Here is a 25,165-nt window from a genome sequence, read left to right as displayed (position 1 = left end):
CTAATCTTCACTCCCTTAAGTCCAAGGGACGCAGACTTGAACGGATATGACGGCTTAGCATTCACCGCCACATCTGGCTGGACCACATAAAGCATTATCTGGTCCTGCTCTCATCTGCCAAAATCGCTCACTATTCCAGAATCAGTCTGGAATGTAAAGATAAATCCCTGCTTCTATTCTCCTCTTCTCATCATCTTCTTAATCCCTTCTCCCCAGTCTCCACCTTCACCTCTGACAATAAGTGTGAGGACTCCTTTGTCTCTAAGATTGAGACCATCCGTTTGGCCGCCTCTGCCTCTTCCTCTATTCTACCGGGACAAACTTCTTCTAGGGAAGCAACCTGCCCTAGCCCTGACCTCACATCCTTCTCCAGTTTCTCTCCGATCTCCCCACATGACCTTTCCGAGCTCATTCTGACCATGAGACTCACTTCCTGCTCCTTTGACCCTATTCCCACCAAACTGCTGACCATCCAACTTCCTTTTCTGGCTCCCATGTTAGCTGACATTGTTAACGGTTCTCTGTCCTCAGGTACTGTACCCCCCATCCCTCAAATCTGCCGTCATCACCCCTGTCCTCAAAAAACTAACCCTCGACCCCTCCGTCCTTGCAAATTACCACCCCATCTCCAACCTCCCTTTCCTTTCCAAAGTCCTTGAATGTGTTGTTACCTCCCAAATCCATGCTCATCTTTCCTGCAATTCCATGTTTGAATCCCTCCAATCTGGTTTCCACGCCTGCCACAGTACAGAAACGGTTCTCAAAGTCACAAATGGCAGTCTTCATGACTGTGACAAAGACAAACTATCCCTCTTCATCCTTCTTGACATGTCTGCTGCCTTTGACACGGTTGACCACTCTATCCTTCTCCAATGCCTCTCCACTGTCATTCAGCTTGGCGGGACTGCAACTGCCTGGTTCCATTCTTATCTATCTAATCATAGCCGAGAATCACCTGCAATGGCTTCTCTTCCCGGCCCCGCACCATTACCTCTGGTGCTGCAATAGGATCTATCTTTGGCCCCCCTCCTATTTCTCATCTACATGTTGCTCCTTGGTGACATCATCCGAAAACACAGTGTCAGTTTCCACATGTACGCTGATGACACCCAGCTCTACCTCCCTACCACTTCTCTCGACCCCTCCACGGTCTCTAAATTGTCAGACTGCTTGTCCAACATCCAGTTCTGGATGAGCAGAAATTTTCTCCAATTGAATATTGGGAAGAGCGCAGCCATTGTTTTCGGTCCCCGCCATAAACTCCGTTCCCTAGTCACTGGCTCCATCCCTCTCCCCAACTCCTGTCTGAGGCTGAACCAGACTGTTTGCAAACCTAGGTGTCATATTTGACCCTGAAATGAGCTTTTGACCACATATCCGTAGCATAACTAAGACCGCCTATTTCTACCTCCATTACATCGCCTGCCCCCGCCCTTGCCTCAGCTCATCCGCTGCTCAAGCCCTCATCCATGCCTTTGTTATCTCTAGACTTGACTATTCCAAAACATTTCTGGCTGGCCTCCCACATTCTACCCTACGTAAACTAGTGGTGATCCAAAACTCGGCTAGCCATGTCCTAACTCGCACCAAGTCCCGCTCACCCATCACCCATGTGCTCACTAACCTACATTGGATTCCGGTTAAGGAACGCTTCGATTTCAAAATTCTCATCATTATTTTCAAATCACTCCATGGCCTCGCCCCTCCCTATCTCTGTAATCTCCTCCAGCCCCCCCCACCCCCCCCGAGATGTCTGCGCTCCTCTAATTCTGCCCTCTTGAGCATCGCTCAACCATTGGTGGCCATGCCTTCTGTTACCAAGGCCCCAAGCTCTGGAACTCCCTGCCAAAACCTCTCTGACTCTCTACCTCGCTTTCCTCCTTCAAGAAACTCCTTAAAACATACCTCTTTGACCAAGCATTTGGACACCTGCACTAATTTCTACTTATGCGGCTCGGTGTCAAATATTTACCTCATAAAACTCCCGTGAAGCACCTTGGGACATTTCACTACATTAAATACAAGTTGTTGTTGTTGTTGTAGTTGAAATTTAGGCTGGTTATGTTTCTTGTGGACCCCTCCCCTCATCTTACTACTTTAATGCCTTTGCCACAGGTCCCATTCCGGTACAGATGGAATCCATCCCATCAGTACAGCTCCTTCCTGTCCCAGAACTGGTGCCAGTGTCCCATGAAAAGGAACCCCTCTTTTCCACACCAGCCCATTAGCTACTTGTTAATTCTCCTGATCGGTCTGCTTCTATGCCAATTTCCACCTGGCTTGGGCAATAATCCAGAGATTATTACCCTCGAGGTCCTGCTTTTAATTTAGAGCCTAACTCCTAATATTTCAGCAGGGCCTCCTCCCTGTTCCTATCTATGTTGTTGTTCCAGCAGGGACCACGACAGCTGGATTTACCCCATCCCTTTCCAAGTTCCTCTCCAGCCGCCATAAGATATCCCTTACCTTGGCACCGGGTAGGAAACATATCCTTCAGGATTCTCATTCTTGGCAGTACTGTGGGAGTGCTGGACTGTCGGATGAGATGTTAAGTCAAGGCCCTGTCAGCTCTCAGGTGGACGTTAAAGGTTCCATAGCACTATTCAAAGAAGAGCAGGGGAGTTCTCCCCGTGTCCTGTCCAATATTTATTCCTCAACCAACATCACTAAAACAGGTGATCCAGTAATTTGTTTCATTGCTGTTTATGGGAGCTTGCTGAGTGCAAATTAGCTACTGGATCTTCTCCATTACAACAGTGACGACACTCCAAAAGTACTTCATTGGCTTTTGGGATGTCTTGAAGTCGTGAAAGGTGCTATATAATTGGAAGATCTTTCTAAAAAAAATGGTACTCGTAAAACTTCACACACTTTCTGTTGAACTCTTTTGCAGATGGAGTTGTTACTTGGAATGCACAATTATCCAGCACTTGTTGAACCAGGATTGTTAGACCATGTACTAGACTATGGAAATATGTTTATTTTTATCCAATACAACAATACCGGATCTTTTTGTGTTTTGGCAATCATCGTGGTCAAAATTCCTCAGGCAGTTATACTTGTTGAAACTTACAACAACAAACAATTCTTTTCCATTTACTAGAAATGTTTGCTGAGGCCCATTGCTCTATGTTGTTGAAGGAGAGCTCCATATTTGGACAATGTCACAAGGTTTTGGACCCTACAGAATTTTATAAGGTAAATAAATTATTCTGTATTATTCTTTTTATCCTATATTTTTCAATACCCATTAAAAATAGTTTTATAAGTCATCAGCTACATGGTGTTATCAACAAGAACACATTGATGATGAGATTCAACACCGCCTCCAGTGCGCCAGAGCACCCTTTGGTCGCCTGAGGAAAAGAGTGTTCGAAGACCAGTCCCTCAAATCTACCACCAAGCTCATGGTCTAGAGGGCTGGAGTAATACCCGCCCTCCTGTATGGCTCAGAGACCATGTATAGTAGACATCTCAAGTCGCTGGAGAAATACCACCAACGATGTCTCCGCAAAATCCCACAAATCCCCTGGGAGGACAGATGCACCAACATTAGCGTCCTCGACCATGCCAACATCCCCAGCAGCGAAGCACTGACCACACTTGGTAAGCTCTGCTGGGCAGGCCATATTGTCCGCATGCCAGACATGAGACTCCCAAAGCAAGCGCTCTACTCGGAACTCTTTCACAGCAAGCGAGCCAAAGGTGGGCAGAGGAAACGTTACAAGGACACCCTCAAAGCCTCCCTGATAAAGTGCAGCATCCCCACTGACACCTGGGAGTCCCTGGCCAAAGACCGCCCTAAGTGGAGGAAGTGCATCCGGGAGGGCGCTGAGCACCTCGAGTCTCGTCGCTGAGAGCATGCAGAAAACCAGCGCGGGAGCGGAAAGACCCTGCGGCAAACCAGTCCCACCCTCCCTTACCTCAACGACTATCTGTCTCACCTGTGACAGGGACTGCGGCTCTCATATTGGACTGTTCAGCGATCTAAGGACTCATCCTAAGAGTGGAAGCAAGTCTTCCTCGATTCCGAGGGACTGCCTATGATGATGATGGTTAGATGTTAGAGAAGGTAGGCAGGCCTCTACATGAAGAGAAGTCTTCTTGCTGACAACACACTTGATCAGCTCTGCTGGGCAGAATCTTTGGATTTAATTGGATCTTTATCTTGATATATATTTTTTAAGCAAGCTAAAGGCATGGAACTATATATTAAAATGTATGTACATGAATGTAAAGTAAAGGATATAGAAAGAGGTTGATTACAACTGTCAGTCATTCTGGAATATAAGTTAAGAAATCTGGGCTAAATTTTGATCAGATATGGTGCTGGATTTTCCGGTCCTTTGCGCTCCGGGTTTTGCCCCGGAGCAACGTGAAAGGCGGCAGTGAGGTCTCCTGTGCCCCGTCGCGATCCTCCGGTTGGGTTTGGTGGTGGCGCTGAGCAGCACCGCCCAGAAGAGCTGCACTGGGTGTGCAATGCCTCTGGTTGCGACACCGGCAGGAGTTTTGACTCTTGCCGATCCGTCCGTCCAGAAGTGTGCCCGTAATAACCGCCTGGTAAATCAGTGCGGTACAGCCATGCCAGCAGCGGAAAGCAAGGTAAAGTACTCCGAAGGTAAGTGCAAGTGTTTGTTCTTTTAATTCTTTAAGCGATTTGTGTTGTGGTGGCGTGGACAATGTTTTGGGAGTGTTTTTGTGGGTTTTTTAAGGTTCCCCCCCCTCCCCTCCACCCCTAGGCCTCTCTTGGAGCGCACATGGCCCAGCACTTTAGTTTGCGAGTTTCCCATCCTTGCACCACGAAAAGTGTACAATGCCTTCCTTAGTGCTGCGCCCCCTGATGCAGGGCCCAGATGCCGAAACTTCCTTACTAAAGCGCAAACTATTCCCGGCCAGTGACTTTCCCGACCCACCTCTGTTTTCGCCCCGAAAACAGAAAAGCCTAAAATTTAGCCCATGGTACATACAACAGTGTGATATGTTGGTGCTGGAATCATGTGGGCCTAGACCACCAATCAATATCGAGTATTCTCATTGATAAAAATGGGAGCTCTGTTTATACGGTCTCCCATTATTATCAATGTGAATAACTCCCTAAAACAAGAAACACGGCACAAACTCACATTTAAAATGAATTAAAATTAAATGTAATTAATTGTTTTAGGAAAAAAAAATATTTGGGGGAATTTTTGTTTAAATGTGTTTTAATAGGGTTAAAAATAAACTTATCTTAATGGACAGGGTTTTTAATATAAAAATGATTGATTAAAATGCATTTTTCTATGTTTTAAAGTGTTATGCTGGTAAAAGTAAGCTATACGCCTGCTTTCACCAGGCGTAAAAGTTTGAAGGACATTCGCTGGGCATGAGTTAACTAAATAGCCCAATCTCTCCCGCACAGATGTCCTTCTCCCAGAGATGCGTAGAAGAAATTTTGACAGATCGGAAAAGTCGGTTCTCGGCACATGCGCATCACGCCCCGAAAACCGGCTTTTGCGAGGCCTTGTCGGGTCCATGCGCACTTCGTACGAGGCCGGAATTTTTGGCCCATTATGTTGTTTGCTGTACATTTTTGCCACTCAGAAGTCCTTATGTATTGCAACAAATTTATTAGATAAGTTTATCTCATGATTGGAAATCTATTCATTTACTATGAAAATAAAATTATTGTTGTTGAAAGTGGCAGCTGTGACAGTATTTCCCTTTTAAAAATCATTTGAATAAATTTTAGTTGTGAAAATGATAGCTACCTACAATCTCCAAATAGCAGTCACAGTCTACAATTCATACAGATGCGTTCTGCATTGAGAAAATGCAAATAATCATAGGAACATAGGAATGTACAAGACTGGAAAAGACCATATTGGTCTATCTGGTCAACTCCAGAGGTCAAAAATCATACATCAAAGTTAGATGTCAGTGTATAAATGGGTTATAACATAGCTATACAAGTAATCTTTTAATTTGGTTAAATTTGAAATGACTTGAACTTTCTTCAATGATTATCCTGCTGAGTAACTAGAAAGGACAGTGATCGATGGCTGTATTTTCCAAATGCCGAAGCTATGGTACAAATGCAAATGGCCGAGAACTTCAGTCCTGTATGCATTAATTTTAGGCAGGAGTTAATCTATTTATTTTAAATATAAGATTTTATTGTAAAATTGATCAATTTCAAAATAAGAATGATATGTTGCACATACTAAATTATTGGATATTGAGAGTAATACATATTTTTGCAATATGTTTTAGATATTCCACCAATTTACAAGGCTCCCCAAAAATGTTGGCACTGTGACATGAATCTCTAGTTTTTTTTTTACACGTGGCAGTACTATTCTCCCCATGGCCATGAATACTGTTTATGAGATTCTGTTACTATCCTCTTCCCATGTATGATATCCCTTATACATTTATTATAATTAAAATCTACAGGAATGAAACCACTGTTCATGTAGCCATGACACACAGAATGCTGCCAAGCGATCTTTATTCTCAGCATGCTCTACTCTAGTTTAAAGTATTTTGGTGTGTATATAATTGCTTTTCTATTCATTGATTTTCAGAACTGTAGATTTGAGACATGCAACTATGAACAAACAAACGACTTCATGTGCGCAAGTCTTGCATCGTATGTCCGTGCTTGTACCATAAGAGGTGTACTCTTGGTAGGCTGGAGAAATACGATAGATAGATGCAGTAAGTATCAAATAATAATTACATTGTAATTTTCACTATGCCAGACAAGTACTGTCTAAAATTCACAACATATTGGCCTGGAAATCCCGGCCTCCCCGGGTCCGTACGGACCCAGAATGGCATCGCATGCGCTGAAAACCAGCTTTTCCGATCTGTCAAGCTGGAGCTTGACAGATCCAACGCACATCGGGTGCGAGGACATTTGCAAGGGCAAGATTGCAGGATTTACCCATATCTTGCCCAGCTAATGTCCTCAAAAAAGCAGGCGCATAGCCTACTTTTACAGGCGTAAAAGTTTAAAAACATACAAAAATATAATTAAATTAAAAAAAAACACATTTTGTTTTTAAAAACCGTGCCCATTATGTTATATTTAATTTCAACCATAATTTTAAAAACTTTTAAAAAATGCGGAAAAAAATTATTTCCCTAAGATATTTATTAACTTTAATTTCAATTAATTTTAATTATGTGAGGTGTGTTTTTTTATTTTTTATTTTATGTATTTAGTGTGTTTGTTTTTTTTCTCATTAATAGCAATGAGAACTCATAGATATAGAATTACCATTGCTATTAATGAGAAAGCTGTGGAATACTGTACCTGATTGGCTGAGCAGTCACACTTAACTGCACCTTCTGTGTGGGAACCTGGAGAACGGGAGCACGCTTCGCAGTGCGGGAAGAGAAGGCCTCCCCACCGGAATCCCACGCTCCTCCGGGACCACCAAGTAAATTCGTAGAAATGTTTCAGGTCGGAGGCAATTGCCCATAGGAAGCCTCCGACTGCAATTTCAGTCCCATGATGACTTTTTGAGGCAAACATATTGTTAGTGAATGAGGTAGATTTTAACTTTCAGGCAGCTGACAACACTTGTTTCAGACCAGGGCCCTGGAATCATTACCAGTATAGTGGAGGGTACACTTCCAGCGCCGAATGTCCACACGCACATCATATTCGACACTTTTTACACGTGTAAAACAGGTGCAGCATCACTGAATCTATGCCCTTGTGTCTGTCGGCAGTGAGGACTAACGAAAAAGTTTTATTTTAATGCCTGAATGTGGACCCAGGAGGAGTACACTTCACAGCAGTCCCAAAACCGTTGCCAGCCGACACACAACCTCCTCCCAATCACCAGCCTCCTTCCTCCGGATCGCTTTCCTCCTCTCCCCACTACAAGACTCACCCGAGGGTTGCTGCCATCGAGGCAACTGGATCAACCTCATCCTTGTGGAACTGGCAAGTTACTTCTGGCCATTTGAATGGCATCCACAGCTCTCTAGCAATATGCTGCTGAGGTCCAAGTCCCAATTTCAGATGAACCTCCAGCTTCTGCCGCTCACTCCCAGCACAACGCCCATTTCAGGCCCGAAAACGCGCCAAAATGAATTTCCATCCCAAGGAATCTACCAGTGAGCGAAACCCCAAATTTCCGTCTCGAGTTCTATCACACTCCAGGTTTCCCCTCCATAGTTATCCTTGTCCAAAGCACTGTGCACATGCTACCAAACTTTTGCATCCTACCAGCTTGTCAAAACTTTAGGACCGTTCCCTAATACTATCAAAGCTGAAGGTTGTCCCTTGACCAAACCCAGGAGTAATCTACATCTAAACCTTGTCTTCTTCCCTGCTAGATACAAATCCATGTTCATCTTTCCTGCAACATTTCGTTTGAGTCTATACATTCAGATTTCCACCCCTGCCACAGCACTGAAACGGCCCTAAACAAAGACAAAAATGACATATCTGTGCTGTGACTCTACTGCACTATTCCTCACCATCCTTCTTGACATCTCTGTAGCCTTAGACGTGGTCAATCAATTCTATCCCCCTCCAAAGCCTCTGCAGTCTGGCTGATTAAGACATCTCTTGCTTGCTTCCACTCTTATCCATCCAATCAGAACCAGAGCAATTCCACCAATGACTTCTCTTTCTGCCTCCACACCATTACCTGTACAGTTACCAGAGATCAATCCTTGGTCCCCTCTTCTTCCTCATCTAAGTGCTGCCCTTTATGTGACATCATCTGAAGACATAAGGCCCGTTTGTAACTCTGGACTGGTTTTTAGTGGGTGAGCAGAGGTGTCAGTTAGAAACTTCATTTGTTGGTTCAGAAATGAGGCCTGGTCCTTATTTAAATTGATTAACTCACTTCCTACTCACTCTTGCCGGAAAGTCATCAGGAAGTGACAGAAAATGGCATGACTCAGGCTGCTCCTTGAGGCCAGATAGGTGCTGGATCAGCTGGCGAGGCAGTCGACGGGAATCTTGTGATCACCAATCCCAATTGCATTATAAGAGCTTGAATATGTTAATGAAGTGTCCCACCTCTCGATGGCAGGACACTCACACACCATTAAACTGCCCGCCATAAAAATAGTGGGCTGACGAACGGTTTCCCAATTTCAAATTTCTTTTCCTGCCCGTCATGGGGGTGCATTAATATCGAGGCCATTGTCTTTGGCCCTTGTTACATTACAGTGAGGGTATGGAGTTTGTATTTGCTTTGTGGATTCTTTGCTGAAGAATTCATGGCAACACATTACTATTAAGAACTAGTTGGTTTATTAGCAAAAGGGATCAGGCCAACATCTCCAACATCGAAGCACTGACCACACTTGACCAGCTCTGTTGGGCGGGCCACGTTGTCCGCATGCCGGACACAAGACTCCAAAAGCAAGCACTCTACTCGGAACTCCTACACGGCAAGCGAGCCCCAAGTGGGCAGAGGAAACGTTTCAAGGACACCCTCAAAGCCTCCTTGATAAAGTGCAACATCCCCACCGACATCTGGGAGTCCCTGGCCAAAGACCGCAATAAGTGACGGAAGAGCATCCGGGAGGGGGTTGAGCAGCTCGAGTCTCGTCGCCGAGAGCATGCAGAAAACAAGCGCAGGCAACAGAAGGAGCGTGAGGCAAACCAGACTCCCAACCCACTCTTTCCACCAACGACTGTCTGTCCCACCTGCGACACAGACTGTAATTCTCGAATTAATTGTGCTGTACAGTCACCTGAGAACTCACTTTTGAAATGAAAGCAAGTCTTCCTCAATTTCGAGGGAATACCTGTGATGATAACAATCATACTACACATTACCAGTTCATCAACCAGGCTCAAAACCACCTGCCTTATCATGGATCCCCTAAACCCAACTGACTGGGGTTTTATTGAGTCTTGTGAACATCACGTGACTAGCTAAGCCACTCCCAACTCAACAGCTCTACAAACCTGTGAGCATACTCACACATGCATACATTGCACTCGCCTCCAATTCCATTCCCTTCCTGGTCAATATCTCAGGTTGAACCAGCCTGTTGGCATCCTTGAGCTGAGCTTTCAAGTCCATTTCCCCTCTATCGCAAAGACCGCCCACCTCTATATAATTGCCCGCTTGCTCTTCTGCCTCAGCTACTCAGGTATTGAAACATTCATCTATGTCTTTGTCCCCACCAGACTCAACTAATCCGATGCTCTTCTGGCTGGCTTCCCATCATCCACCCTCCATAAACTTCACTTGATCTAAAACTCAGTTGTCTACCCAATGTTCCCTTTAAGCTGTGCTATCTGGAGCTCCCACGCAGCCGACCCACTGGCTTTTCAATGAAAAAAAGGTGCATGCGGGGATTTTTGAATGGGCCGCGCAGCCCCCCCATGTGATGTATGTAGCACTCAAATCACTGACTCCACACAGTATGGTGTTGTAGTAACTGCTGTGACCTTAGTCCTTTATTGTGTAACTCCAGAGTGTCCCTCAGGTGTGGTGGGCAGCCTTTTATACTCTGTCTTGCAGTTACTTTCAGGTCTCCCACCACAGCGCCCCCTGTGGTGCACCATTGTAACTATACATTTAATGTACCTGGACAATACATAACACCCCAAAAATTAGAAGGAACATTATGTCAACCTATCACTCCTGTGCTTGCTGATCTACATTGGCTCTCAGTTCCCCAACACTTCAAAATTCTCATTCACGTGTTCAAATCCATATGTAGCTTTGCCCCTCTAACCTCCTCTAACCTTCTCCACCCTTATAACCCTCCAAGTACTTTGTGTTCCTTCTAAGATAGCCACTTGTGAATCCCCTACTTCTTTCGCACCACTACTGGCTGATTTGACTTCAGCCACCTCGGCCCCAAGCTCTGGAATTCCCTACCTGAATCTCTCAGCCTCTCCATCTTTCTCTCCTCCTTTAAACCCTTCTTCAAAACCTAGCTCTTTTGCCAAGCTTTTAGTCACCTTTCCTAATATAGGTTTCTTTGATTCGTTTTCAATGCTTGTCTGATTATGCTTCTGTGAAGCATCTTTCCTATGTTAAAGGTGCTATATAAATACAAATCGTTACAACATAAAGCTTGTTGATCCTGCAAAGAAATAACTTGCATTTATATAGCACTTTTCACAACCTCAGAACACCCCAAAGCATTTCACAATGAAGTACTCCGCAAAATCTCCGCAAGATCCTACAAATCCCCTGGGAGGACAGACGCACCAACGTTAGCATCCTCGACCAGGCCAACATCCCCAGCATTGAAGCACTAACCACACTTGATCAACTCCGCTGGGCAGGCCACATTGCCCACATGCCAGACACGAGGCTCCCAAAGCAAGCGCTCTGCTCGGAACTCCTTCTCGGCAAACGAGTCAAAGGTGGGCAGAGCAAATGTTACAAGGGCACCCTCAAAGCCTCCCTGATAAAGTGCAACATCCCCACCAGCACCTGGGAGTCCCTGGCCAAAGACCGCCCTAAGTGGAGGAAGTGGATCCAGGATGGCGCTGAGCACCTTGAGTCTCATCACCGAGAGCATGCAGAAATCAAGCACAGGCAGCGGAAAGAGCATGCGGCAAACCAGTCCCACCCACCCTTACCCTCAACGACTATCTGTCCCACCTGTGACAGGGACTGTGGCTCTTGTATTGGACTGTTCAGCCACCTAAGGACTCATTTTAAGAGTGGAAGCAAATCTTCCTCGATTCCGAGGGACTGCCTGTGATGATGATGACTTTTGAGGTGTAGTAATGTAGAGAAACGCAGCAGCCAGTTTGCACACAGCAAGGTCCCACAAACTGGAATTAAATAAATGAACAATTCATCCGTTTTAGTGATGTTGGTTGAGGGATAAATGTTGGCCTGAACACCAGGAGAACTCCCCAGCTCTTCGAATTATAGAAATTTATGAGTTATGGCACAGAAGGCGGCCATTTGGCCCATTGTGTCCGTGCCGACCAAAAAAGAGCTATCCAGCCTAATCCCACTTTCAAGCTATTGGTCCTTAGCCTTGTAGGTTATGGCACTTCAAGGGCATGTCCAAGTACTTTTTAAATGCAAAGAGGGTTTCTGCCTCTACCACCCTTTCAGGCAGTGAGCTCCAGACCCCCACCACCCTCTGGGTGAAAAAAGTTTTTCTCAACTCTCCTCTAATCTTTCTACCCATTGCTTTAAATTTATGTCCCCTAGTTATTGACATCTCTGCTAGGCCCCTCATAATTTTATACACCTCAGCCTCCTCTATTCCAAAGAAACCAACCCCAGCCTATCCAATCTTTCCTCATAGCTAAAATTATTCAGTCCTGCCAATATTCTCGTAAATCTTCTCTGTCCTGTCTACATTACAGGAAAGATCTGATTACACTAGAGTGACCAGAACTGTACGCAATACTCTAGCTGTGACCTAACTACTGCTTTAACAGTTCAAGCATAATCTCCCTGCTCTTATATTCTATGCTTCGGCTAATAAAGGAAAATATCCTGTATGCCTTCTTAACTATCTTATCTACCTGTCATAAGAACATAAGAAATAGGCTCCTTAAGCCTGCTCTGCCATTCAATATGATCATGACTGATCTGATCTTGGCCTCAACTCCACTTCCCTTGCATGCTCCCCATAACCTTTGACCCCCTTATCGTTCAAAAATAGCTACCCTTTAATCCCACTCTCTGCTTTCTGTCTTAAAGCCAACTAGCGATTCTGCTACTTGTTCCCTGACTCCGCATTCTTTGTTCGTCAGTCTATTATGGGGTATCTTATTGAAGGTCTTTTGAAAATCTAGATAAACTATTGCATTACCATTGTCTACTTTCTGTTACCTCTTCAAAAAATTCAATGAGGTTGGTCAAGCTAGACTCTCCCTTTTGAAATCCATGCTGACCATTCATTATTATTTTTGGTTTCTCGATGTTCTATTTTCTCCTTTCGTAGGATTCCATTATTTTTCCTACCACCGATGTTAAGCTTCCCTGCACATATTCTATCCCCCTTCTTAAATATAAGTATTACATTAGCTATCCACCAGTCCTCTGGGACTACACCTTTTTCTAACAAATTATTAAATATGTGCAGTAATCCGTCTATTTCTTCCCCAGCTTCTATTACAATGTGTGGATGAAATCCATTGTATTGTGTTCCTAACACAGATGAGACTGCACACAGGGAGGTTAAAGTAACAGTGACCTCAGTCTTTATTAAGACACTCCAGAGTGAGGAACAGGCCTTAGGGGCCGGCTTATATACAGTGCTCCCAAGGGATGCTGGGATCCCTTGGGACTTCAGGGGATGAGCTCCCTGGTGGCGGAACATGGGAGTGCATGCTTTACAGATACACAACATCACCCCGCCAAAGTCAAAGTGAAAACTATTTACAAGGTGAGGCGGTCGGGAGCCTTTCTTTCCCTGGTGGACTGCCTCAGTACAAATGTCTGTTCTGGTGTGTTGGACGTGCCCTTGCTGGGCTGGCGTATTGTTGGCCCTGCAGGGCTGCTGGGTGAGCCTGGCCTTGCTGGGCTGTTGGGCGTGATGGGTCCGATTTCCTGGTCCAGGGTAGTGTCGTTGATCCTTTGGGTGTGTGTTGTGGGCTCGAAAAAGGTGGTGTCTGCTGTGGGTTGTTCACGGCAGTCTGCGAACCGCAGCCTCGTTTGGTCCAGGTGCTTTCTCCAAATTTGTCCAGTGTCCAGTTTGACTACAAACACCCTACATCCTTCTTTAGCTATCACTGTGCCCGCAATCCACTTGGGACCATGTCCATAGTTTAGCACATACATAGGGTTATTCAGATCAATTTCCTGTGACACAGTGGCACGACCATCATTTACATTTTGTTGCTGCCGCCTGCTCTCTACCTGATCATGCAGGTTGGGGTGAACCAGCGAGAGTCTGGTTTTAAGTGTTCTTTTCATGAGTAGCTCTGCCGGGGGCACCCCTGTGTGTGATTGGGGTCTCGTGCGGTAGCTGAGCAGCACTCGGGACAGGCAGGTTTCAAGTGAGCCTTCTGTGACTCATTTCAGGCTCTGTTTGATTGTGCTGCCCGCTCTGCCTGCCCATTGGAGGCTGGTTTAAATGGGGCTGAGGTGACATGTTTGACTGCGGGTCTTGAATTCTTTAAATTCGGCAGGGGTGAAACATGGCCCGTTGTCACTGACCAGTATGTCAGGCAAGCCGTGGGTGGCAAACATGGCCCTCAAGCTTTCAATGGTGGCGGTGGCGGTGCTTCCCGACATTATTTCACATTCAATCCATTTTGAAAAAGCATCCACCACCACCAGGAGCATTGTACTGCGAAACGGGCTCACATAATCGACATGGATCCTTGACCATGGTCTGGAGGGCCAAGACCACAGACTTAGTGGTGCCTCTCTGGGTGCGTTGCTCAACTGAGCACACACGCTGCATTGCCGTACACAGGACTCTAAGTCAGAGTCGATACCAGGCCACCACACGTGGGATCTGGCCATCGCTTTCATCATTACTATACCCGGATGTGAGCTGTGGAGATCCGAGATGAACGTCTCCCTGCCCTTTTTGGGTAGCACTACGCGGTTACCCCGCAACAGGCAGTCTGCCTGAATGGACAGCTTGTCCTTTCACCGCTGGAATGGCTTGATTAGCTCTTGCATTTCAACGGGGATGCTGGCCCAGCTCCCATGCAGTACACAGCTTTTTACTAGGGACAGCAGAGGATCTTGGCTGGTCCAAGTCCTAATCTGGCGGGTCGTGACAGGTGGTTTATCATTTTCAAACGCTTCCATGACCATCAACAAGTCTGCGGGCTGCGCCACCATCAACAAGTTTTCAGGCTGCGCCATTTCCACCTCCGTGGTGGGCAATGGTAGCCGACTGAGAGCATCTGCACAGTTCTCGGTGTCTGGCCTGTGGTGGATGGTATTGTTATACGCTGATAGCGCGAGTGCCCACCTTTGTATGCGGGCTGAGGCTTTAGTATTTATCCCCTTGTTTTCAGCGAACAGGGATATGAGGGTCTTGTGATCGGTTTCCAGCTCAAATTTGAGGCCAAACAGGTACTGATGCATTTTCTTTACCCCGACCACACATGCTAATACCTCTATCTCAATCATGCTCTAGGCCCTCTCGGCCTTAGACAAGCTCCTGGAGGCATAGGCGACAGGTTGCAACTTCCCCGCAACGTTAGCTTGTTGTAATACACATCCGGCTCCATACGACGATGCATCACATGCTAGCACAAGTCTTTTACACGGGTTATACAATACAAGCAGCTTGTTGGAGCATAAAATGTTTCTGGCTTTCTCGAAAGCAATTACTTGTTTTTTTCCCCATACCCAGTTCTCACCTTTGTGCAATAACAAATGTAGAAGCTCTAAGAGGGTGCTTAACCCCAGTAAGAAGTTACCAAAATAGTTGAGGAGTCCCAGGAACGACCGCAGCTCCGTGACGTTCTGTGGCCTGGGCGCGTTCCTGATAGCTTCTGTCTTGGCGTCTGTGGGCCGAATGCCATCCGCCGCGATCTTTCTCCCCAAAAGCTCCACTTCTGTTGCCATGAAGATGCATTTCGACCTCTTCAGTCGCAGCCCTACATGATCCAGTCACTGGAGGAACTCCTCCAGGTTTTGTAGGTGCTCGATGGTATCCCGACCCGTGACCAATATGTCGTCCTGAAAAACCACCATGCGTGGTACCGACTTGAGTAGGCTTTCCATGTTTCTCTGGGAGATCGCTGCAGCCGACCAAATTCCAAACGGGCATCTGTTGTAGATGAACAGTCCCTTGTGCATGTTGATGCAGGTGAGGCCCCTCGAAGACTCCTCCAGCTCCTGCGTCATGTAGGCCGAAGTCAGATCAAGCTTGGTGAACGTCTTGCCTCCTGCCAGCATCGCAAATAGGTCATCTGCCTTGGGTAGCGGGTATTGGTCCTGTAGCGAGAAACAATCGGGCTGGCCCACTCGCTGAATTCCACTGGGGAGATGATGCCCTCATGTTACAGCCTGTCCAGCTCGATTTCCACTCTCTCCCTCATCATGTGAGGTAATGCTCGTGCCTTGTGGTGAATGGGTCGTGCCTCTGGGACCAAATGGATCCGCACCTTCGCCCCAGAAAAGTTTCCAATACCTGGCTCAAAAAGGGAAGGAAATTTTTTAAGAACCTGGGTACATGAGGCCTCATCGACATGTGGTAGCGCTCAGATGTCATCCTAGTTCCAGTGGATTTTGCCCAGTCAGCTCCTTCCAAGCAGTGTGGGGCCATCACCCGGGACAATCCAGAGTGGCAGTTCGTGCACCGTGCCCTCGTAGGTGACCTTGACCATGGCGCTGCTCAAGACAGTGATAAGCTCTTTGGTGTACATTCTCAGTTTCGTGTAGATGGGGCTCAGGGCTGGTCTGAGTGCTTTGTTGTACCACAGTCTCTCAAACATCTTTTGACTCATGATAGATTGGCTAGCGCCAGTGTCCAGTTCCATGGCTTCGGGTAAGCCATTCAATTTTACATTTAGCATTATAGGTGGACATTTCGTCAAAAATGTCTGCACCCCGTGTACTTCAACATCTGCCTCCTCTCTCTGAGGCTCGAAATTGCTTTGATCCACCATGGACCGATCTTCCTCTGCTACGTGGTGGTTAGCAGGTTTTACAGAGCTTGCAGCTCGTTTGGTGTTATCACTGGTGAACATAAATGCCTGTGCTATCGCAATGGCCTTACTGAAGGTCGGTGTCTCTGCAGTCAAAAGTTTTCATAGGGTGGTCTCGTGGCCAATGCCCAGTACAAAAAAGTCTCTGAGCATTTGCTCCAGGTAGCCATCAAACTCACATTGTCCTGCAAGTCGCCTTAGCTCAGCAATGTAGCTCGCCACTTCCTGAACTTCAGATCGCTGGCACATGTAGGACCGATACCTCGCCATCAGCACGCTCTCCCTCGGGTTAAGATGCTCCCGAACCAGTGTACACTGCTCCTCACACGACTTATCTGTGGGTTTCACCAGAGCCAGAAGATTCTTCATGACACTGTAGGTCGGTGCCCCGCAGACCGTGAGGAGGATCGCTCTCCTTTTTGCAGTGCTTCCTTCTCCGTCCAGCTCGTTGGCTACAAAGTACTGGTCTAGCCGTTCGACATAGATTTCCCAGTCCTCACCCTCCGAGAATTTTTCCAGGATACCCACAGTTTGCTGCATCTTTGCGTTGGATTCGTATACTCGTCACCAGTTATTGTGTTCCTAACATAGATGAGACTGCACACAGGGAGGTTAAAGTAATAGTGACCTCAGTCTTTATTAAGGCACTCCAGAGTGAGGAACAGACCTTTGGGGCCGGCTTATATACAGTGCTCCCAAGGGATGCTGGGATCCCTTGGGACTTCAGGGGATGCACTCCCTGGTGGCGGAACATGGGAGTGCATGCTTTACAGATACACAACGCATTGGACCAGAGGTTTCATCCTCTTTGAGTTTGATTAGTTTATTTAATATATCCGTCTTTTTAATTTAAATATCCTTATCTCATTACTAATCTCATCATCCAATGTCCTGTGCACCTGTTCTACCTCCCTGGTAAATACTGAAGCAAAATAATTATTTAATATTTCTGCCATCTCTCTCTCATTATTATCCTGTCAATCTCTTAATGGCCCTATTCCCATCCCAAACTTCCATTTTTATTGATGTGTCGTTAAATATTTTACTATTTTGTTTTATGCCCTATTTCATAGTTCCTATTTGCCTTCCTAGTTGTTTTTTTTTTTACTTCTCTCCTACCCTTTTCGTATACCCCTTTTCATGTACTCCCCTAATTTTTATGAACTTAATGTCTGCCTCTTTTCTTACCCCCAATTGTTCCCTTTTCGCTTTTATTAATCGATGAAGTCTCATTACTGTTTAGTTTGTTCTTTCCTTTTAGAGGAATATATTGTTCCTGCATTCTGTTGAACACTGTTTTAAATGTTTCCAATTGCTGCTCTACATCATTTTTGCCAATATTGCTGCCCATTTTATTTTCCGAAGTTCTATTCTCAGCCCTTCAAAATCAGCTTTTCTCCACTTTATTACCCTGGTTTTCGACATACTTATGTCCATCCGAATTAACATTTTAAATCATATAATATTATGGTCACTATTGCCTAGTTGTTCCCCTACTTTTACATCTTTTATCTGCTCCAGTTCATTCCCCATTACTAGATCCAATAGCGAATCCTTCCTTGTTGGGCTTTTTATATATTGTTTTAGAAAGGAGTCCTGCACCCATTGTAGGAACCCTATTCCCTTATCCCCTTTACCTACCTCTTCTGTCCAATTAATATCAGGGTAGTTGAAATCCCCCATGATTATTATTCTATGTTTTTTTACTCATTTCCCTTATTTGTTTGCATATTTCTTCCTCCACCTCCCTTCCACTATTAGGTGGCCTGTAGACTACACCTATTAGTGTGATTGATCCTTTATTATCTTTTATCTCTATCCATATGGATTCTATTTATGTCTTGCTGATAGCTGCGTCACTTTTTTCTACTGCCTTTATATTATCCCTAATAAGTATAGCTACCCACCCTCCCCTTTTCCCCTCTCTATTGTTTCTAAATATGTTATACTCTGCAATGTTTTATTCCCGGTCCTGATTTTTCTGTAGCCATGTCTCAGTAATCCCTACTACATCTGGTTCCTCACAACGAATGATTGCCTCAAGCTCCCATTTTATTTCGGACACTGTGCATTGCTGTACAGACAGTTTAACTCATTTTTAATTGGATTTCCTCTCACTTTTTGTTTAACCATCTTTTTAGACTCCTGTTCTATAACTCTATTTATTCCCTTGCTATCAATGTCCTCCCTTACTTTATTCTTTCCTATGCTCTCTTTTCCTGTTTTGTTTATATTTAGGCTGGTTTTGTTTCTTGTAGATCCCTCCCCCATCTTACTCAACAGGATGTTTTCAGATTGTTACTATACACACAGCAGTAGCATTCCCCCCTTTCCCCCCCTGGTTCACACATTTCAATATAACAAAGATGAATAAACAATCAGAATCACCTCAAATCGTGGAGTCCTTGATATTGATCAGAATTTTTTTTTTAAATGCCAATTAAAAAAAAAAATTATTTCTTCCTGGGATGTGGATGTCACTGGCAAGGCCAGCATTTATTACCCATTCCTAATTGCCCTCAAGAAGGTGGTGGTGAGCCGCCTTCTTGAACCACTGCAATCCTTGTAGTGAAGGTTCTCCCACAGTGCGGATGGGGAGGGAGTTACAGGATTTTGACCCAGTGACGATGAAGGAACGGGGATATACTTCCAAGTCAGGATGGGAACTTGGAGGTGGTGGTGTTATCATGCATCTTCTGCCCTTGTCCTTCTAGGTGGTATAGGCCGCGGGTTTGGGAGGTGCTGCCGAAGAAGCCTTGGTGAGTTGCTACAGTGCATCTTGTACATGCTGCACACTGCAGCCACGGTACGTCGGTGACGGAGGGAGTGAATGTTTAGGGTGGTGGATGGGCTGCCAATCAAGCAGGCTGCTTTGTCCTGGATGGTGTCGAGCTTCTTGAGTATTGTTGGAGCTGCACTCATCCAGGCAAGTGGAGAGTATTCCATCACACTCCTGATTTGTGCCTTGTAGATGATGGAAAGGCTTTGGGGAGTCAGGTGGTGAGACACTCGCCACAGAATACCCAGCTTTTGGCCTGCTGTCGTTGCCACGGTGCTTATGTAGCTGGTCCAGTTAAGTTTCTGGTCAATGGCTGCCAGAATGTTGATGGTGGGGGATTTGGTGATGGTAATGCCTTTGAATGTCAAGGAGCGGTGGTTAGACTCGCATGTTGGAGACAGTCATTGCCTGGCAGTTGTGTTATTTGCCACTTATCAGCCCAAGCCTGAATGTCATCCAGGTCTTGCTGCATGCGGGCATGGACTGCAATTATTGATGTGATTGTTTCATGTTTGGAACTAGACACTTTCACACAATTTACAACACCCAAAATTTCACCATGGCCATAAGTCTGTTTTTCACAATTTAATAGGAAAGTTAACCTCAATAACTCCAATTTAATTCAGACCAATATCTTAAACTCAACAGAGCTTGAAAAAGAGGGCAGGGCCACAGCCAGTGACAAAGAAACATTCACACATGCTTTGTAAAGAGACATTAACATTCACACTGAAAACAAAACAAAACATCTGTAGAACAGTAGACACGAGACATGATCGTCCCTTTTCTCCTTTATTCTATCATAGACTATTTTATCATGTTTCACAAATCAATTTTCAATTTCTGATGTGTTCTACTGAATCTCATTCTGTACTGAATCAAAATCTTAAACTCACAGTTCATGTCCTCAACCAATCTTGTTGCCTCCTGCACAATTATTAAAACTTTCCTCTGGTAAATGGGAAGGGTTTAACAACATAGAGCAAAGGGTGAAGGGATGTGAAGAATCAGTTGAGAGACTCAGTCATTTTCTCAGTTCACACTTTGGAACTGCTATAACAACGTTTTCAACACTCCAATCCCCATTCCGAATCACTTTAGACCACGCTTACAACTCCCACATTTTGGCTTTTCATTGAACACAGTTCTGAGACAGCCCATTCCTACAGAAACATTAAGTACTTCTGAGCAAGCTTGTCCCATTGCTTTCATCTCTAACTATTTCTGAATCAGTCTCGCGCATCTGGGGTGATGGGGTACTATCCCTTAGGAGTGCATCCCCTCCCTAAAGGACCACCTCAACATTAATTCGTCCAGCGGCCAAGGAATGGGGTACCCACACTGTCAATAAGGGTCCCCAACCTATGGGGCGGGGAGAGGTACTTTGGAACCACTGGCTTAACAGGACCAACCTCGTTAGCCACTGACATCATAACCATCTCATTCCCCGATTTAGGTCTCCACAGCGCATCATTCATCATCATCATAAGCGGTCCCTCGTATTGAGGATGACTTGCTTCCATGCCAAAAAGGGATTAGTTCATAGGTGCTTCAATAAACGACCTAATATTCCAGGTCCCGAACGACATGTTGAAGGGTGGAAGATACCTGTGCGTCGATTTTTTTAACATGTGGTGGCCGTTGCACATCAGCCACCACACGAGCTTGACAGAGCTAGGTCTTGGTCCAGTGGCAAGGATTAACCAAGATGACTGGAGACCAGCTCTAGTGTGCACACATATCGCAGTGTGGGCTGGCCCGTGCTGGCCCTGGCCTCTTCTAGGCTCTGAACTCATGCCTCGCCTGGGTATTGATCATGTCACTCCACGATCACTTGCGCCCCAACCTTGCCTCTCCTGCTGTACCTGCCTATGCTCAAATCAGCGAGTTGGACCCTAGGGACATATAATCCAGTCGCCCTCTTCACAGCCGTCGCTCTCCAGCACGTGCTGTACCTTGAAGTGGCATGCTCCTTTGACAAAGGAGCAGCGCAACATTATGCATGATGGGGCTGGCCTCTGGGACACCAGTGGCACCCTGAATGGTCATAATCAGAGATGGTGGAACAGGAGTATTTGCCTATATTATTGTTGACCCTATGTCAATCAAGGATATTTCCCACTGCCCTTCCACTAATGCCTTGATAATGTGACGGCCACCTCTATCCTGAAGTAAAGGTCCTAAGAAAGCAATGTATAGTTAAGGCACGATTTCCCTATTGTGATTCCGCCTCAATTGCAAAATCACCTCCCAACCTCACCAACTGCATCGAGGTCTCATTCCCATCTGCGATTCTTGCTTCCTTTTCCTGATTCTTCAACTTTTCTTTCAACCTCTGTGCTTCTTTAGCCAATCTTCCGCCTGATCCCGCTCCCTTCATGCAACCCCTTCCGGGACTTATCCATTCAAGCCCTTATGCCTTCCATCGCTGTAACCCCTGTCTCACATCCATGACAGGGATAACTGCAGTTCTCTGATTCAGGCTTTTCACCCTTGGTATCCGTTTATAAAAACTCTCGTACCCACCCCAGGCATCCACTTTCGGCACTACTGAGGGGAGTAGAAGAGTCAAAATAATCTCTCTATGGGCATCACCCCCATAATAATTGATCTCAATCCAATTTGTTCCCAAGCACAACTGAAATGTACTTTCCCCTGCTTCCCTGGGTCCTTCCCTTGGTAATAATGCAACATGCCTTTATCAACTGTGACCCTGAGTGAGCACTGAAGATCCCAACTATTATTCTACAGAGACCTGGGGTTTGTTTCAAAACCTACCATCTTTCCCCAATGATTCCCTAAAGCTCGCAGAATCATGTGAACTCTCTGTTTCTCCGATATGTGACCTGACTGCCACCATCCCAGAATATTACACCACCACTGGGAAAACATATTAAGATTCTGAAGCAGTGAAGGTCCCACTTCACCAAGGATAGCTCTCGTGTCCTGTAACTTTACCCCAACTTGCTGATACCAGGAATCCCTAAAACCACTTAAGGTAGCGTTCTCTTCACAACCTTCATGGGGAGTGGAAGATTCGTGATCCTGCTCTCGCCTTGTGCACCACTCTCCACATTACCAAAGGTCGGGTGAAATGTTGCAGGTGCCAAGTATCTGAGGAGCCAAAGAGGCATCTAACTGCGTCTCGTCCATACCCAACGTCGCCACTCGAACCACGTGGGTTTGGGGCTCCAAAGACGGAGAAGACAGAGGGGGTGCGGAAGGGAATGGTGGCCATGTTCCCTGTCTCTGAATCGCCTTTTCAACTCTTGGACCTGGGGAATCCTCTGATGACCACCAGGCTTCATCAATTTCTGGCCCAGCTGGGGAAGCTAATACCACCACCTACTGCCCTCCTATTCCCTTCACAGGGTACGGGGTGGTAGGGGCCCCAATAACTATTATGCTTGCCTTGGTCTCTGCTAACTTTGCATGCCGCTGTTTAGAGATTCCTTTCTCTGGATCGTGATTCCTTTTCTGTCCGCCCGCATATGCTGATCCAGCGTCAGAACAGTCCTGACTGCTCCAAGTGTCTGGAATCGTCAGTTTTCTACCTCTTTCCTGGTTGCTGCTAGCTGCTGTGTAAGTTCTGCAAGTTCTGAGACTTCTGTCTCTGGCCTCAGCCTCTTCTCCTAACTTCTCAATCCCCAGCATTAGACGCTATAACACTAGTGCCTTTCTCTCCTTATCACTTTTAAACCAAAACACCTAATCTTTTTTAACTGGACATTCTCCACTAAGAACTGCCGTGTCAATCGCCATCCTCCTGCCATTGTTTCCTGCCCTATCCCGTAGGGCCCCCTTTAGATGCAATCCATTCATTAAGCAATAGTCCCCGATCCTCCCATTGTTAACTGGAGATCACTTTAGATCGCGACCCTCAATAAATCATAGTACATCAAAGATACATACAAATGACAACAGAATAATAAAATGATCAAAACAAACCAAAGATAAGGCTGAAGCATTTGCAGCCATTTTCAGCCAGAAGTGCCGAGTGGATGATCCATCTCAGCCTCCTCCTGAGGTTCCCACCATTGCAGAAAACAGCCTTTAGCCAATTCGATTCACTCCATGTGATATCAAGAAACGGCTGAGCACACTCAATACAGCAAAGGCTATGGGTCCCGGCTGTTGTGCTGAAGACTTGTGTTCCAGAACTAGCTGCGCCTCTAGCCAAGCTGTTCCAGTACAGCTACAACACTGACATTTTTCCGACAATGTGGACAACTGCCCAGGTAAGTCCTGTCCACAAAAAGCAGGACATGTCCAATCCGGCCAATTACTGCCAATCAGTCTACACTCAATTATCAGCAAAGTGATGGAGGGTGATGTCAAGAGTGCTATTAAGTGGCACTTATTCACCAATAAACTGCTCAATAAAGCTCAATTTGGATTCCGCCAGGACCATTTGACTCCAGACTTCATTATAGCCTTGATCCAAACATGGACAAAAGAGCTGAATTCCAGAGGTGAGGTGAGATTGACTGCCGTTGACATCAAGGCAGCATTTGACCAAGTGTGGCTTCAAAGAGCTCTAGTAAAACTAAATTCAATGGGAATCAGGGGGGAAACTCTCCACTGGCAGGAGTCGCAAAGGAAGATGGTTGTGGTGGTTGGAGGCCATCGCTACAGGAGTTTCTCAGGGCAGGTCCTAGGCCCAACCATCCTCCATCATAGGGTCAGAAGTGGGGATGATCGCTGGTGATTGCAGTGTGTTCAGGTCCGTTCACAACTCCTCAGATAATGAAGTAGTCCATGCCGCATGCAACAAGATCTGGACAGCATTCAGAAAAGTGGCAGGTGCCAGGCAACGAAACATAGACACATAGAAATTTACAGTGCATCGTAAATTTCGGCCCATCGTGTCTGAGCCGACCGACAACGAGCCGCACGGCCCTTCGTCAGCAGCCCTAAAGGTTACATACAAACCCATGAACAATGACGGAAAGGCAAAGAGCACCCAACCACACAGCCAATTTTAGTGTCGTCTGCAAACTTCTTAATCATACTTCTTGTATTCAAATCTAAATCGCTGTTATATACCACAAAAAGCAAGGGACCCAGTACTGAGCCCTGCGGAACCCTACTGGAAACATCCTTCCAGTCACAAAAACATCCATCAATCATTACCCTTTGCTTCCTACCTCCAAGCCAATTTTGGATTCAACTTGACACTTTGCCCTGTATCCCATGGGCTTTAACCTTCATGACCAGTCTACCATGTGGGACCTTATCAAAAGCCTTGCTAAAGTCCATATGTACTACATCGTACGCACTACCCTCATCGACCCTCTTGGTTACCTCCTCAAAAAATTCAATCGGGTTAGTCAAACACGATCTTCCCTTAACAAATCCGTGCTGACTGTCCCTAATTAATCCTTGCCTATCCAAATGCAGATTTAGCCTGACTTTCAGGATTTTTTCCAATAATTTTCTCACCACTGACGTTAGGCTGACAAACCTGTAATTACTCGGCCTATCCCTTTTTCCCTTCTTAAACAAGGGTACTACATTAGCAGCCCTCCAATCCTCCAGCACCATGCCCATATCCAAAGAGGACTGGAAAATGTCAAGAGAGAGTCTAAACATCTTCCCATGACATTCAACGGCATTTTCATCGCCGAATCCTCCACCATCAACATCCTCGGGGTCACCATTGACCAGAAATTTAATTGGACCAGCCACATAAATACTGTGACTACAAGAGCAGACCAGGGGCTGAGTATTCTGTGGTGAGTGTCTCACCTCCTGACTTCCAAAGCCTTCCCACCATTTACAAGGCATAAGTCAGGAGTGTGATGGAATACGCT

At 45.8% G+C, this 25,165-nt stretch overlaps 1 protein-coding gene across 1 annotated transcript in view; it reads left to right on the top strand.

The window, feature by feature from the left end:
- The window catches only part of LOC139279609 (mucin-6-like), a 288,296-nt gene that overhangs the window by 7,056 nt on the left and 256,075 nt on the right, over positions 1-25,165 (top strand). The window contains exons 4-5 of the mRNA XM_070898725.1: positions 3,104-3,198; positions 6,567-6,699. Of these exons, the coding sequence (XP_070754826.1) occupies positions 3,104-3,198; positions 6,567-6,699 (228 nt within the window). The remainder of the gene's footprint in view (positions 1-3,103; positions 3,199-6,566; positions 6,700-25,165) is intronic.

Source organism: Pristiophorus japonicus, chromosome 14, assembly GCF_044704955.1.
Source record: "Pristiophorus japonicus isolate sPriJap1 chromosome 14, sPriJap1.hap1, whole genome shotgun sequence".
NCBI classification, from domain to species: Eukaryota; Metazoa; Chordata; class Chondrichthyes; family Pristiophoridae; genus Pristiophorus; species Pristiophorus japonicus.
This window is presented reverse-complemented; position numbering and strand designations above follow the sequence as displayed.